The sequence below is a fragment of the Phocoena phocoena genome, chromosome 16 (genome assembly GCF_963924675.1).
Source record: "Phocoena phocoena chromosome 16, mPhoPho1.1, whole genome shotgun sequence".
NCBI classification, from domain to species: Eukaryota; Metazoa; Chordata; class Mammalia; order Artiodactyla; family Phocoenidae; genus Phocoena; species Phocoena phocoena.
In genome coordinates this window covers 13,958,094-13,973,647 of record NC_089234.1, presented here as the reverse complement: position 1 = coordinate 13,973,647, position 15,554 = coordinate 13,958,094, and the positions used below count along the sequence as shown (strand labels likewise).

At 46.5% G+C, this 15,554-nt stretch overlaps 1 protein-coding gene across 1 annotated transcript; it reads left to right on the top strand.

Annotated features, from left to right (window-relative positions):
* The first annotated feature begins 687 nt into the window (after positions 1-687).
* PNLIPRP1 (pancreatic lipase related protein 1) lies at positions 688-15,554 on the top strand. The gene is made up of 13 exons (XM_065894863.1): positions 688-695; positions 1,168-1,216; positions 1,760-1,914; positions 2,393-2,518; positions 4,174-4,308; positions 5,116-5,224; positions 6,742-6,861; positions 6,969-7,088; positions 8,615-8,733; positions 9,646-9,775; positions 11,665-11,773; positions 12,546-12,713; positions 15,437-15,554. The coding sequence occupies exons 2-13, from the start codon at positions 1,168-1,170 to the stop codon at positions 15,498-15,500; spliced, it is 1,404 nt and encodes a 467-aa protein (XP_065750935.1). The 5' UTR covers positions 688-695; the 3' UTR covers positions 15,501-15,554.

Below are 15,554 nucleotides of genomic sequence, written 5' to 3'. Positions count from 1 at the left end.
TGGTCTGGTGACATGGGCTTTTATGGGCTCCTGAACCCAGCTATTCCAAATTATAGCAGGATAATAATTGTTATTGTTTTAAACCCTTACATTTGGGCTTGGTTCATCCCATAGCAATAGGTAACTGGAACACTAGTTAGTGGGAGATTGTGGTCAGAGGCTATTATGGGGGCCGTTGACTCTCATGTGCTCAAGTATTACTAGACTGCCAGAGACAGAGATAGACAGACGGACAGACAAAAAGAAAGAGGAGGTTTTCTTAGACACTTCCTTTCACTATCAGCGATTTGCAAGGGCATTTCCGGCCACTCTAAGTGAGAAACACAGCCCTCCACGATTAGAGTTTGCTGCAGTGTCCTCAGCGGGACTTGTACTAGGTGATAAAATAAAACATTGGAAAGTGGGGCCCACTCAGCTCATAGTTACAGGCACATGTACATAGGCGCAAAGTTAGAGACCTTTCACCTCCTTTTAATCAAGCATTCTTTCATCTTCCCAGACTTGTGGGAAGATTTGGCCTCTATTATTAACCTTGTTTTGTGTATTTGGGCAGATTAAACTATTAAGTGCACACAGTATGTTCTATAATCACCTGCTGTTTCCTCGAAGCAGTGTCCAATTGATAAGGCTTGAATATAAGAAAACAGCCCAGGCACTTGATCCAGAGGGAAGGAAGGCCTAGAACATCCAACAGGGTAAGTCTCCCGCCAGCTGTGAAGGAGGGAGGTGGGGCAAAGAGCCTTGCATTCTTTTTTTTTTTTTAAGATTCCTTTTTTTTTAAATGGTACGGTTACTTTTTTAAATTTTTATTTATTTATTTATCTACTTTTGGCTGTGTTGGGTCTTCGTTTCTGTACGAGGGCTTTCTCTAGTTGTGGCAAGCGGGGGCCACTCTTCATCGCGGTGTGCGGGCCTCTCACTATCGCGGCCTCTATTGTTGTGGAGCACAGGCTCCAGACGCGCAGGCTCAGTAGTTGTGGTTCACGGGCCTAGTTGCTCCGCGGCATGTGGGATCCTCCCAGACCAGGGCTTGAACCCGTGTCCCCTGCATTAGCAGGCAGACTCTCAACCACTGTGCCACCAGGGAAGCCCGAGCCTTGCATTCTGGAGTCTGCTCACTGCTCTGGTCATGCTTTTGGTGAGGCCAAATATCTGAATTTATTGTAGATGGTGAGCATCTGGACACTCACTCTTTTCCTGCTGGGAGCAGCCAAAGGTAAAACACATCCCACCTGCCCCTTGGGAAGGGCATAAACCCATCATCTCGGCACTGGCCAGAGAAAGCTTCAGCCACGGCAGGGCTTCCAGCGGCTGCAGACAGCTCCAAGCTTCCACAGAGACGTGGGTGGGGCTGCAGTTTGTGTGAGTCCGTCTCAGAGCATCTCCCCACCAACCTGCCTTCATGTCCAGGAGGCCTGAGGCCAGACTCTTCCAGATAAAGCATTAGACACCTGCCTGGGTTACCATATTGACTTACCAGTGCCCATTATCACATTAGTCAAATAAAACTATCGGAAGATCTAGGCAGGGAACACAGGACTTTTAAGTTTTTATGGTGGTTCGAAGAAGAGAGGTCTCTGTGGGATTAAGTGAGACTGTTCCCTGATCAGAAGGTGGGCACGGGGGGAGAGGGGGCAAGGAGAGAGTCAATGGGACAGAGGCAAGTGTCTGCATGGTCTTCAGCCTGTCCCCAAGCAGGGGAGCAACCAGGCCAGCCTTGGGAGCTAACCCCTGAGCAGGGTCATCTTTTCTCTTACAGGAAAGGAAATTTGCTATGATTCTATTGGGTGCTTCTCTGACTCTGAGCCCTGGGCTGGGACCACCATCAGGCCCCTGAAAGTTCTCCCCTGGAGCCCTGAGAACATCGGGACTCGCTTCCTGCTCTACACCAACGAGAACCCAAACAACTTTCAAGTGAGACCTCTGCCATTTTAACATTGTTGTAACTGGTGAGGGGCTGTGCCCACTGGGGGACCAGGAGTTCTTACCTCTGTACCCTCTGCCTCTACCCGGTCCCGCCAGCTGCCCCCAGGCCTAGCCAGACCTGGACAGAGTAGGTCTCCGATAAAAAAGCTGGCTTGAATGAGTGAATGGTTCACATTTGTCAGAACCTCTAGCTATTTATGTGATTCTGGTGTTGGGCAAAGAGCTTATGGAAGAACCTATGGAAGGTGTAAGACCATGAACCACAATCCAGACCCAGGAGAGGTAGTGATTCCTGACTTGGGAAGGTAGAGCAGGGCAAGAGAGGTCAGGGTGGGCTTCCTGAAAGAGGTGGCTTTTTGCTAAACTTTGAAAGGTTGTGCATTGGAACAGGCAGAGATGGGGAAGAAAGAGACAGGCTAAAGTGGCTGGGCTGCAAAAACACGGAACCCTTCTGTGTTTGTCACAGATTCTTATTCCCTCTGATCCATCAACGATTGAGGCATCCAATTTCCAAACAGACAGGAAGACCCGGTTCATCATCCATGGCTTCATAGGCAAGGGAGATGAGAGCTGGCTGGTGGACATGTGCAAGGTAGGGCCTGGTTCTAACCCCAGTGGCCTGCGCTGCGGGCAGCTGCCACTGCTTCCCACTAATGTCTCCACCTCCCTTTACGCAATCTCAATTAGTGAGTTCGGAACAGGAAATCCTGATGTATCGAGGTACCTTTATGCAATAAAAATGCCTCTTCACCAAAATAAGAATCCCCTTCCAAGTTTCTAGACTACATCTGTAGCCTGAAGCAATGGCATCTGAGGCGTGAACAAACACTTCTGTCCTCTCATTTCTGGTTAAAAGAAGCCTAAATATTGTCTGCTTCCATTTCAGTGAGGCTACTTTGTTCCTATAAAAGTAGGACTATGTTCTTTCTGTTCAAGTCTTTCCCACTTCCCTGAGAGTCAGAGATGTGTGCTATGACCATTTATTTGAGATACGGAGAGCTTCGACTGACTGGTGCCCCAAATGGCAGAATAGAAAATGCCAAACCCACTGTAATAGAGCATCTTTTGCTCAGAACGATAGACAACAGAATAACAAACACACGTTCACATACACATACACACAAAAACACATGTGCAGAGACATGCACACACAAATACACATGATATACCATCATCCCTTCTTTTCTTGTGTTCACTGATTCAATACGTTTTTCTGACACCTAAGAATTTACCCTAGCAGCCTGTCTTCCACCCTCCGACTTAAAATGTCAACAGGAAAAGTTACAAACCCTGAAAATTAAAATCATTCTGCATTTGACCTTGGTTGTACCAGCCATTTAACTCTTGGTATCGCTTCTGTCCCATCATTAATAAGTATCTTCATGTATAAACTGTAAGATATAGCTTATATCCCAAATTCTCCAGGTTTGTAAGAGATTCCTCAGGGCTGCTTTAAAAATAAAAGTCCTGAGAAAACGGTGTTTGGTATCCGTGTGTGTGTGATCACACATATTAGTATCATATATGTGAAAAGATTCTGGGTGGATTTTAAATTTATAGTACCATTTTAGACTCCAGCTGGTCATACATCCTGCCCGGCAGAACTTCTAAGGATATATCAGTTCCTTTGTCATCCAAGAAGAAGTTTCCCTTTCAGAATTCTTCAATATCTTTTAAATCAGTGCCAATTCTATTTTTAAAATATCTTTAGTGTGTTTCCTCCATGAAATACTGTGCTGTCCTGACTGCAAAAATAGTGACACTTCCTTCCCATCTTAAAACTTCGTAAATACCCAGCAGCCTGGGGTGAAGCAAGCCCAACCTTTGCCAAGAGGCTGAAAGGACCCCTAGCAGTCAAATCCACAAAGTCATTTAGACCCTGGCTGCCAGAGAATGCACTTGAGACCTTTTCTTTTCGAAATAGGATTCTTTGAATGATGCCCTGGTTTCAGCCACCTTATTGAATCAACCTGATTGAATCTGGTCGAAGAAAACCAGAGAGTGGTCAGCTTTTAATTAGTCTACGAACTAGAGAGGGAATCGATTTGCCTTTCTTGTAGCTTTTGCCCTGAGGGATAACTCCTATCGGCAACGGGATTCCTAACAAAGTCAAGTTCATCCCAGTGCCCCAGCTAGGAAGAGACAGAAGGACAGCCAGTGGTAACTCTCGGCGTCCATTTCTGAGCTCTGGTTGGAAGCGGTTTCATGAGCCCCCACGATAACCCCCTGGTGTCTCTCCAACACCAGAACATGTTCAAGGTGGAGAAGGTGAACTGCATCTGCGTGGACTGGAAAAGAGGCTCCCAGACCACCTACACGCAGGCTGCCAACAACGCGCGTGTGGTGGGCGCCCAGGTGGCCCAGATGCTGGCCATGCTCAAGGTGAGTGGTGGCCGGGCTGCGAGGGGACACACGGCACCCACCGGTCTCTTTTGGGTAAAGACACAGCTGAGGGTTACACGTTTAAAGAGGAAATAGAAAGAATTGATATTTCTATTGGAGTCTTACTTCTAAAACTCACCTCAAATCAAAACCTATGGTGTTTGTGCTCAAGGCACTGTACACCTATAATAAATGAGTACTTCTGGGTGAACATCTCTGAGACCAACAGGTGTGAATACTTTGAATTTGTGTCATTTGTTTGTTCATCCAATATTTGGGGGCACATTGTCAGGAGCTCTGCTAGGGAGTAAAGAGAAGGCCCTGGGGGAGCTTACAGGGACCACTGAGTGTGATCAGGGTTCTGATGTGGGGAGGGGGAAGGGTGGCTACAGGCTTTATAGGAACATGTGTGGGGGTCAGGGGGCAGCTAATCCAGTCTGGGGAGCGGGGGTCGGTGATTAAGGATGTCTCTCAGGAAGAGACGTCTAAGTTGAGAGCTAATGGCTGAGCTGTGTTGTGAACTGGACTGACTCGTGGTTGGGGAGACATGACAACAGGAAGAGGAGGCTAAACCAGACCCAGAGGTGAGAGACTACGACATATCTGAGGGCCTGAAAGTTCCACTAAGGGTCTAGCTAGAAAAGAGTCTAGAAAAACAGGTGTTGAGTCAGAAGAGCTCTGAGGCTTTCGTAAAGGGCTGGGCTTGATCTTACGGGCAGTGGCAGGTTTTCAGCAGAGGAGTACCGCATTAGGTTTGCAAAAACCACAGCACAGAAATGTCCTGAAAAGACAATCTTCCCTCTCCAGTCGAGCTACAGTTACTTACCTTCCCAAGTCCACCTCATCGGCCACAGCCTGGGGGCCCACGTGGCAGGAGAGGCAGGGAGAAAGACTCCAGGCCTGGGCAGGATTACAGGTAAGACTTGAGGGCTGGGGCCCAAGGTTTGGTCCCCAGTAACCCCAGAACGTATACAAGACTGCAGCCTAGCTTGGAGCTGGGCCCAAAGAGTCCATCCCCTTGGCTGTGGCAGAGCCGGTTAGAGTCTGCACAGAGTATTTTAGGAAGCCCCCCCAGAAGCCTATCTTTGTGGCAGGGGAAGTGGTGTCTTTGTTCTCTTTACTTCCTCCGCCTCTGTCCCCATCCATTTTCTGGTGATGTGGGTCTCTCAGCAGGACTGAACACCCAGGAAAATGCAGAGTAAGGCTAGCATGAACGTGAGCAAACATAATTAAGACAAGTCCGTAATGTCATTCCTTTCCCCCTTCTCTGAAATCAAGGGCAGAATAGAACACAAAAATTTTGCTTCCACTGCCTTCATTGGTAGAAGAAACCCAGACACCATCACACCAAAAGCATCCTTTTAACCCAAGCAAAGCCTTTAAATTATAACCACAAAATATATCAATATAGTCATTATAATGCTAATATAATAATTATAGTAAGCATAGATTAAGTGCCTGCTTATCCCAAATACTGTGCAAAGTGCTTTACGTTTTCTCATTTAATCCTCAGAACTAAAGAAAAAGGCTGAGGGAAGCAAATGACTTGCCCAAGGTCACACAACTAATCAGTGGTAGGACTGACATTCAATCCCGGTTCTGCTGTCTTTTGGTTCAAGTCTCTACCTTTATAAGAACGTTCCCTTTTATTTTCAACAGACAATTATGTTCGTGCCTTTTCATCTGCTCTGATGAAACCTTCAAAAACAATTGTTAAATCTAGGAGTCCTGTCAAGAAGGAAATATAGAGCACGTGCTTTTAATGAGAGCCCTGCATTACGAAAAGCTCATAGCCATTCTAAACATTTCAGGCTTTGGAATGAAACAACAGAGATATAAGAGATATAATTCTAAATATTTACTTATACACCCATAATGATGTGCCAGGCACTGTGCTAAATGCTACATGTATTATCTCATTTAATCTTATAGCTCTATTATTACCCCCTTTTATAAAAAGGGAAACTGAAGTGTAGAAGAAGTCAAGTGATTCATCCAAGGTCATGCAACTTGCTCAAAAAATAGCCGAGTAGGGATTTGGAGCAAGGTACCCAAGTCCCAGAATTTGTGTTTTGAATTGTGATACCATACTATATCGCCTCTTTTTCCTTCAAACTTGGGAAGAGAAAGAGAATGTTGAAAGAGAAAGATATACAAGTAAGTGGGAGAATCTGATGTGGAGAAAAACCCTTGCCTAAACAAAATCTAAATGTCTTTGCTCACCTACCCTTCTCTATCCACTCCACTGGAATGTAATGAGCATGACTGAGATTCAATGTCTCCGTATTCAATACCCCGGCCATGGCACTGCACAACTCCAGGGTATGGCATCCCTTGAGTTAGGTAGCGCACAGCCTGGGCAACCGTACAACCTCAATCCTGCTGGCACCTATAGCCAGGCCTATTGTGTGCAACACTGACCATCTCTTTTAGGGTTGGATCCTGTAGAAGCAAGTTTCGAGGGTACTCCTGAAGAGGTCCGACTCGATCCCTCCGACGCTGACTTTGTTGATGTGATCCACACGGATGCAGCTCCCCTGATCCCATTCATGGGTGAGCCCCTCCACGTTCCAGCCGCAATCACGTGCGATTGTGAGAGCATGTGCTTTTAATGAGAGCCCTGCATTATGAAAAGCTCATTGCTGTTCTAAACATTTCAGGCTTTGGAACGAAACAACTGGTGGGTCACCTTGATTTCTTCCCAAACGGAGGAGAGGAAATGCCCGGATGCAAGAAGAATGCCCTGTCACAGATCGTGGACATAGATGGCATCTGGGCAGGTAAAGCCAGAGCAGAGTGGGGACATCACTTCCCTGGGGGAGCAACGCCACTCCCACAGCAAATCTTAACAACGAAAACACACTGCTCTTTGAAAATATACAATCTCCCCTTCTAGACCTTATTTCTTAAAAATGTAGCCACGTATCATCTGTTATATCTCAGCTCTGCTGATTTACTTCCTTATACATTGTGTGGTGCCCTGGAGTGAACAAGCAACAGAGAATTACAAAACCATTGCTTAAAGCTGTAACTCCAACAATCAGTTGATAGCTACCCAATAAAGGAAGGAAATACCATAAAAGTAAATATCCTGAATCTAAGAGAATTTTTCTGCCAATTGTCCCTTGGGAGTCAATGATATGGCTCAAGCTTATGTAACTGGCTTCCACTCCATAGACAGCTCCATAGACAAAATTCCCAATCACGTCCATAGACAGCTCCATAGACAAAATTCCCAATCATGTCCACGGCAAATCCATTCACACGAGAGTCACCACTCCGCTATGTTGGGGAAAGAATAAGAAGCAATCACGGGTAAGGAAGGTTAGAGCAGAGACTGTGCTACTCAAGGTGGCTATTCTTTATCATTGATGAGCACACCTGGGATAAAGGGCATCTTTCAGATACAGCTCTGACTCTGTATCTAATAAGGTCAAAATGGCAAATGAACAGGTGAGATTTTCAGCCAGACTCAACATTTGGCACCACACAGGTTTAACTCAAATGAGTAAAGACTTTTATTGAATGTGAGCGTAAGGCTTGGCAAGTATGGACACCATCAAAGCAACTATTAAGGATGAGGACCTATGTGTTTGTCTTTCACAGCTTTAGGAGGCTTTGCACGGATAGAGTAGCCTAGACTCCCCATCAGTAACGGCCAAGCAAGTTCAGGCCAGGTGTGGAATGCGTGCTGGGACATCTGCCACTTGGCAGGAATTTATAGGAGCCAAGGAAGGTTCTAAGAAGGAACAAGGCATGAGAGTGAAAGGCATGCTCACATAAAGCCACCTAAAGCTACTTGACCTTCCTTTTTGTTCACCTAAACATGGCATGACAATGTCCTTGCCCGGGTTTGGTCGTGCCTAGGAGGTCAAGTCACATCCGGTTGTGTCTTCGAGGACCTCCAGCCTGGTGCCTGGGACACAGAATGGAACAGAGGTTAGAGGCCTGGGCTCAAGCACCAGATGGGCTTGGGTTTAAATCCCAGCTCCACCACTTCCTAGCTGAAATCTGAAATCTGAGGCTGTAGCCTGTATGTCTTTCTGTAATTAGGGATGGTATGTTACCCACCTCTGAGGAAAGGTGACGCTTACAGGGACAATACATGTAAAGTGCTCAGAACATTGCCCGGCACACAGAAAGCAGCCTTTATATGTTAACTGTCATTTTGTGGCTGGATTCTGGACTAATTTTCAATTTCTGAAAATATGGTCCCACTTTGGAACCATCCCACTTGGAGAGAGAGGCAGAGAAGTTGTCATGGGGTCCTGACCACCTGTGCAGACTTCCCTCTTTGCTTACCCAGGAACCCGGGACTTTGTGGCTTGCAATCACCTGAGAAGCTACAAGTATTACTCGGAGAGCATCCTCAATCCCGATGGGTTCGCTGCGTACCCCTGCGCTTCCTACAAGGACTTTGAGTCTGTAAGCTATTATGCCACCTTGAGTCCCAAGGTGGGGCTGTTGTCCTGCTGCGTTGGGATCTGCAGTACTCTCTCACCAGGGTCTGAGCATCCCCTACTTGTTTTGCACCGCATGTCAGAGTTCACGGTCCTGTAGAGTGGAGGGGGAAAAAAGCTTTAGGCAGGAGGTAGCTAAAATTCTAGAAGAGTCATGTGGGAGCGGAAGATTCTGGGAAATCGGAGAGTCGAGCAGTCAATTCAATGATCTAGGAAGGCTTCCTGCAGGGGCAAAGTTAGAATCTGGCTGGAAAATCATAGAGTTTAGAAGGAGGGGAAAGTGTGCACATTTCTGACAGGGGCGGAGCAAGTATGGAATGTGGGAGAGAAGAATCTACATGCCAGAGAGAAGGAAAGGTGGATGCTGGGGTTCTACACGCTGGGCTGGGAGTTTGTGCCGTGTGCAGCCAGCAACAAGGAGAGAGATGCACGAAACGATACCCCGGAGCCTGCCTATGCGGGCTCACTAGAGCCGGTGTGAACATCTATTCCCGACCCCACATTCAATGACATCGTGTTGATAGCCTGAACTTGGCCACAGGCACAGAATACCACAGAAATCGGTAAACTCTGCAGGACTTTTTGTCCCAGAGTTGCCTGTTAGTCACTCACCAGCATACCACTCGATGGAAGGCGTATTTGATCTAACCTGGGGCCCAGGCATCAATATTTTCTGAAGCTCCCCAAATAGTTCTAATGTGATGTGCATCAGGCTTGGGTACTACATCCTGGATGAAGTTAGTTTAGAGACCATCTATTCCAATCTCTTTCCAGTTATGAAAGAGGAAACTGAGACTATAGGAAAATTGCTCCCCAGACGTGTGGATCATAAAAAGACAAATTCACACCTTACAGCCGGATCCATCTTTCTCATTAGAACAAGTGCTTCCCCTGTCCAGATGAAGGGTGCCCGCAGATGGGCCACTATGCTGATAGATTTGCTGGCAAGACACGTGAGGAGCAGCAGAAATTCTTCCTGAACACAGGAGATTCCAGCAAATTTGCTCGTAAGTTGCGCTGTGATTTCCCACCCAAGTAAAAGAGGTTTCCTTTCTGTTTTATGTAAAGGGGTGGCCTCTAACCTGAAATATTTGTGGGTACATTTCATCTTAGTAAAAGGACACATCCACCCAAACCACCCCATTTAAGACTCAACCAAGGATTTAGAAAGGGTCTGCTTTACTTTCATTTTATTTCTATGGCATGAAATGAGTGGACAAAAACAGCATAATTAATGGGATAATAGCAATTTACCTGTCTCTGTGGCCATCTTCTCAGAATTTTCACCACCCCACAGTTCCTTGTCCTATGCATTTTAAAAATCGTGTCATCCGCACCTGTCCTATCCATTCAAAATTTATTTGGTACCAACTCTTTGCTTATCTAGCCCACTTAAGAAGCCCAACTCCAACGTCCTCAATTTCCAGCCTTCTGTCCATGTGTCCCTCATGCCCGTTGATGGGGGTGCCTCTCTGGTGGAGGGTTGGAGGGGATCAGAAAGGGGTAATTCCTCTCAAAATTCTGCTGAATGGGCTAGGACATAGGGGAGAGTCAGGCATGTTTCAGCCTCTTTGTGCCAACCTGCCTTATGACAGTTCCCTAAGATACTGTACTGTAAAAAAGAGACTGTGTTGATATAAATACATAAATATATACAAGTCTCATATAGTTTTTTAAGTCAGGTTTATTGAGGTATAATTTATATACAGCCAAAGTCACCCTTTGTAGTGTATAACTCTGAGTTTTGGTAAATAAAAAGTCATGTAACCATCTCCAAAATCAAGATATAGAACATTTCCATCACTGTTTACATATTTTTTTAAAAGGCGTTGGTTAATCAATCCTTCCTCTGATGTAGTGATGCACAAAATACTTGCCAATATTTTAAACTTAAACATTCAAAACCAGATATTCGTTCCTCAGCTAACATTTATTTATGGGCCACAGGCTATGCTAGATGTGGGGTGGTGCAGGGATGAACAAGACACCCTGGCATGCAATTTATAACCCGGCAGAGAAAACTGAAACTGAGCCAGCAGCTACAAGTGTGTTGGCTCGAAGGCTTGCTGCTGTGACATGGTGGGACAGCGGACCTGGCCCTGGTCAGAGGAAGGGGCAGGGAAAACACCTCTGAGGATGTAAAGGACAAGTAGGAGTCAGACAAAGGATGTGTCTGTGCCTTTGCATACATATGTGTGAATGTGTATGTGAGTATGTGGTGTGTATGAATGCGTGTGCGTGTGTATATGTGTGTGTGTGTGTTTATGTGCGCATGAGTGTGTGGTCAAGCGTGTATAGGTTCCTGTGTATGCGTGTGTGCTCCTGGGCGCCAAGACAGCCCTTCAGGCATAAATCTGGATGACCACTGTGTTGGAGACTGCCCAGGGCCCCGGAGAGGCAGAGGGAAGACACAGACCCTGCCCTTGAGGCTCCCAGGACTGCACCCCTGAACTACCTTTCCAAATGTGGGGACCAGCCCTTGTTCCTTCTCTTTCCACCTTAACTCATAGTACTGTCCTTTGAGAACAGAGCTGTCCAACAGAACTTTCTGCCATGATGGAGATGCTCTGTGTTGTCCAATGCAGTAATCAGTAGCCACATGTGGCAATTCAGCACTTAAAGGGTGGCTAGGGAAAGCGAGGAATTGATTTTTGTTTTATTTAATTTGGGTTTAAATTTAAGCAGCCACATGTGGCTAGTGACCCCTTTACTGGGCGGGCAAGTCTACAGGGGTCCACTGCCAGATACGTGTTTCTCCTTAAGGCCTAGTTTGAGTCGTAGGTTAACATGTAGAACTTCTACTTCGATGCCTCAGTGTAAGGGATGCGACAAGAACCTGAGATTTCTGTCAATTATTTTGAGCATGAATAAAAACTCTTTTCTATGTCCTGTGCAGGCTGGAGATACGGAGTTTCTATAACACTGTCTGGAAGAAGAGCCACTGGTCAAATCAAAGTTGCTTTGTTTGGAAATAAGGGAAACACTCACCAATACAATGTCTTCAAGTAAATTTCCTTTTTTGGTACCACCTCTCACTTGATACACACGGCCTTCACATCCGTGCACTGACATACTTGTTGTCTCTTTATCAATGGATTCTAAATTATTTACTTTAGGTACTGAAGTTAACTTCAGATTTTTGCTAACACGTGTTCTTTTCTCTATTATAAATCCAGGCATTTTATTCTTTCTCTCTCAATAGATCAGATTTTTTAAGATAAATCTAATGTTAGCCCAGATATCATATTTTCTGATTAGCCCAGTCACACGTGTTTATTGTGTTAAACTAGTGGATAACTTGCTATTGTACAAATAATTCTACCAGAAAAAAATAATATGAAGGAATTATATAGTTTTCTACAGGAAAGTTTTGAAGGTAAATTAACTTACGTTTGAGGAAATAATAGTTAAATAGTAGTTTAAGGGACTTCCCTGGTGGTCCAGTGGTTAGGACTCTGTACTTCTACTTCAGGGGGCCACGGGTTCGATCCTTGGTCAGGGAACCAAGATCCACATGCTGCATGATGTGGCCGAAAATAAAATAAAATAAATAGTAGTTTGAGGCTGCTGGCATACAGCTGACTTTTTCATTTCTCTAACCTTTATTTGAGGCTGCTGGCATACAGCTGACTTTTTCATTTCTCTAACCTTTATTTGAGAATTAATTTGGAAAAAAAATCATCTAGTTAATCTAGAGTAGAAAAGAGAGGCAGGGACTTGTATGGTCATTAGAACTTGTTTCAGTGAATGGGAACGTTTCTATTTCTCTGTTTCAAGGGGGATTATCACACCAGGCTCCACCCACTCCAATGAGTTTGACGCGGATATTGACGTCGGAACAATTGAGAAAGTCAAGTTTCTTTGGAACAACAACGTGGTAAACCCAACCCTCCCCAAAGTGGGTGCAGCCAAGATCACCGCGCAGAAGGGAGAGAACAAGACGGAGTATGTGTCTTTGCTGGCTTGTGCCTAAGGATGTTTGTAGAGACTTGCATTTGTCATGGAAACTCACCCCAGAAAGTCAGCTGAGGTTCAGCCAGTGTTCTCAACACCGTCTGTGGCAGGCACAGATGATACAGCCCTGCCTTCGATGAAAACCAAGGAGGAAAAATAAGAAAGAGAAATAAGAAATAATTTCTGAAGGGTATAAAGTTATAAGTATCAGTTAGAGAGTTGGCTACAAGTTAAAGAGGGGAAGATCAATGAAAGTTCAGGATAATAGAAGGAAAAGGAAATCAGTTTTAGCAAAAGATATAAAATTTGAGATGAGGCGAGAGGGCTGAGGTGGCAACACTTACAGAATCCTCATCCTGGCCCGTGGCATCCCTGGCTGTGGCGTCTGCGGGGCGGTGGGGGTAATGACCAAAGCTCAGACCCCAGGTCTGGCCAGCAGGACACCCCCGTGCCGCTTGGCGAGAAGAAGATCCTGGGCTCTTGGTCACTGACTGAGGTTTGGAGGTTAGGTGGGGTCACTAAACTCAGGCCCCAGGGAATGTCACACCCCCGGGCAGGGGGCGGGCAGGGGGTGGGTTGGCAGACCTCACAGCAGTCTCACCAGCTGGATGAGCCCTGTGGGGTCCACCCCGTCTCTGTGACGGGAGGACCGAGGGGCTGGCCCAGGCAGGGCGTCCGCGGAGCAAGAAGGTCCTCTCTCTGAAAATACAGTGTCGAGGAGGCCAGTGGGGAGCCCTGTGCAGGCTGGGGATGCAGCTGAGGCCTCCTCTCAGCCATCGGAGGACACTGGGACTCTAAGGTCAGTGACCCAGGTCCCATTAGGAAGTGGACCTGTTTCCTGGATCCTGGGATGTAGCTGAAATCATGTCAGAAGAAGGTGGTCTCATTGGAATGTTTAAAATAAGAGGCATTCCCAAGGAGATGCCTTGTTCACAGGTGGATTCAAGAAAGGAAAAAAAAGTAGGAGACCAAATCACCCAGGGCGTTGCACCCTCTAGATACATCAGCTGTCACCTCAACCCTCCGACGACCTGAGGGCAGCTTCCCCGCCCGCCGACTCTGGAGGGAATCGATCTAAGAGAAGCTAGATGGTGGACCTCAAAATTTTTAAATATAGGAAGACAGAGCGTCACGAACTATAATAGTTTGGGGAGTCAAAATACTGAATTCGTCAACTTATTCAAATATTTTGCTGTTAGGAAAACAGCTAATAAGTAACATTTAAAAAAATTATAATAAGTGGGAGACTAAAGAAAATTAAGAGTTTGGTCCAACCTCCTCTCATATCCCTCTCAAATTTTTTTAGTCATCTCATTGGGGTTTCAAGTCCTACCTGCTGACAAGAATTCCTCCAGTGACATGGTATCAAAAGGAAAATGTAGTTTCCCCCCTTTATTTCTCTCTCCCCACACACCATCCTCCTTCCTTCCCCTCTGACTTTAGTAAGTACCAGGTATGCCTGGCGGGGAGGATGCAAAGACAGAGCCTGCTCCTGAGGAGTTTACAGTATAGCTGTTGAGAAAAATGGACTTACGGCTCATTGGAAAGGTCAAATGACAGACTAAGAGCTCCCCGTGAGGGGCCCGAAGAGGGGGCTGGGGAGACGGGCAGAGGGACGGGGAGAGGTATGTGAGGGGCACGGGGAGGCCAGGCTGCTGAGGGCGGGGCTCCGGTGCAGAGGACAGGAATTCGATTGGAGGTTAGGGTTAGGGCTTCCAGGAAAGACAAATGAGGTACAAAGAGAAAGTGGGAAGGGGCCAGTGAAGGTGAGGAGAGAGGATGAAGCTTCAGAGTTCACAGGTGGTGAGAGAATCCCATGTTTCCTAGAAGAGCTGTAACCACACCACTTACATCTGCATTGTCTTTAAATTAATTATAAAGCTTTTTTATATTTATTGTCGTGAGATGCTACATTATTGACTTGGGATTCTCACCAGTCATGGGAGGGAGCTAAGCCCTCTTCTACAAATAAAGACTCCATTGCCGAGTAACCAGCCCCGTATCATGGCTGGAAGGCAGCAGGGGGCAGCCCAAGGGGAGAGCCAGGCCCCTGACTCCAGTTTTAGAAGGCAAGGTCAAGAAAGGTTTGAAGCTGACCACACAGAAAACGTAGGCCACAACGTCAGCTTGACCTGTGTTTGCATCTTGGTTCTTCTACGTATCAACTGAGAGCCCTCTGTGCCTCAGTTTCCTCTCCTGTGATGTCGGACTCTTAACGATACCTCCTCACACTTGTGTGGTGAGGACGAAGTGCGCACTGCGTGAGTGGATCAGCTAGTGTGGTTGTCGACAGCTAGCGAGAGCTCAATCTACTGTAGCTGCTGTGTTTTCTTGAGCTGCTGTAGGCTGAATCGGGTCCCCAGAATGGCTGGGGCAAGAGTGAGCCCATCTGTAAACCCCTCTGCTGGGTTTGTGGGGGGCCCACATGTACTGTGGAGAAGGAGAGCCGTGAGAGGTCCAGTCGCTGCCCCAGGGTGCCCACAGTCCCAGCTGCCAGAGGACCCAGAGACCAGGGACCACTTCTGAGCGACCCCTGACCTTGTCCTGGGGTCCAGCCAGCCCCTCCCCCTGGAAGGCCCCAGGCAATCTGCTCTCCAGGAACTTTTTGAAGCTACCACCCTAGTGCAGCCCTCATCGTTTTGAATTGTAAATCAGTAATTACCTTTGCCAGGTAAGAACGCCCAGCACTTAGAAAGATTCCTTTCTCTCCACAGATACAGTTTCTGTAGTGAAGAAACCGTGAGAGAAGACGTCTTGCTCAGTCTCCTGCCCTGTTAAACTCCGGGTGCGATGCAGCCACCGTGTAATGCTAATAAAATCCGTACATGCATC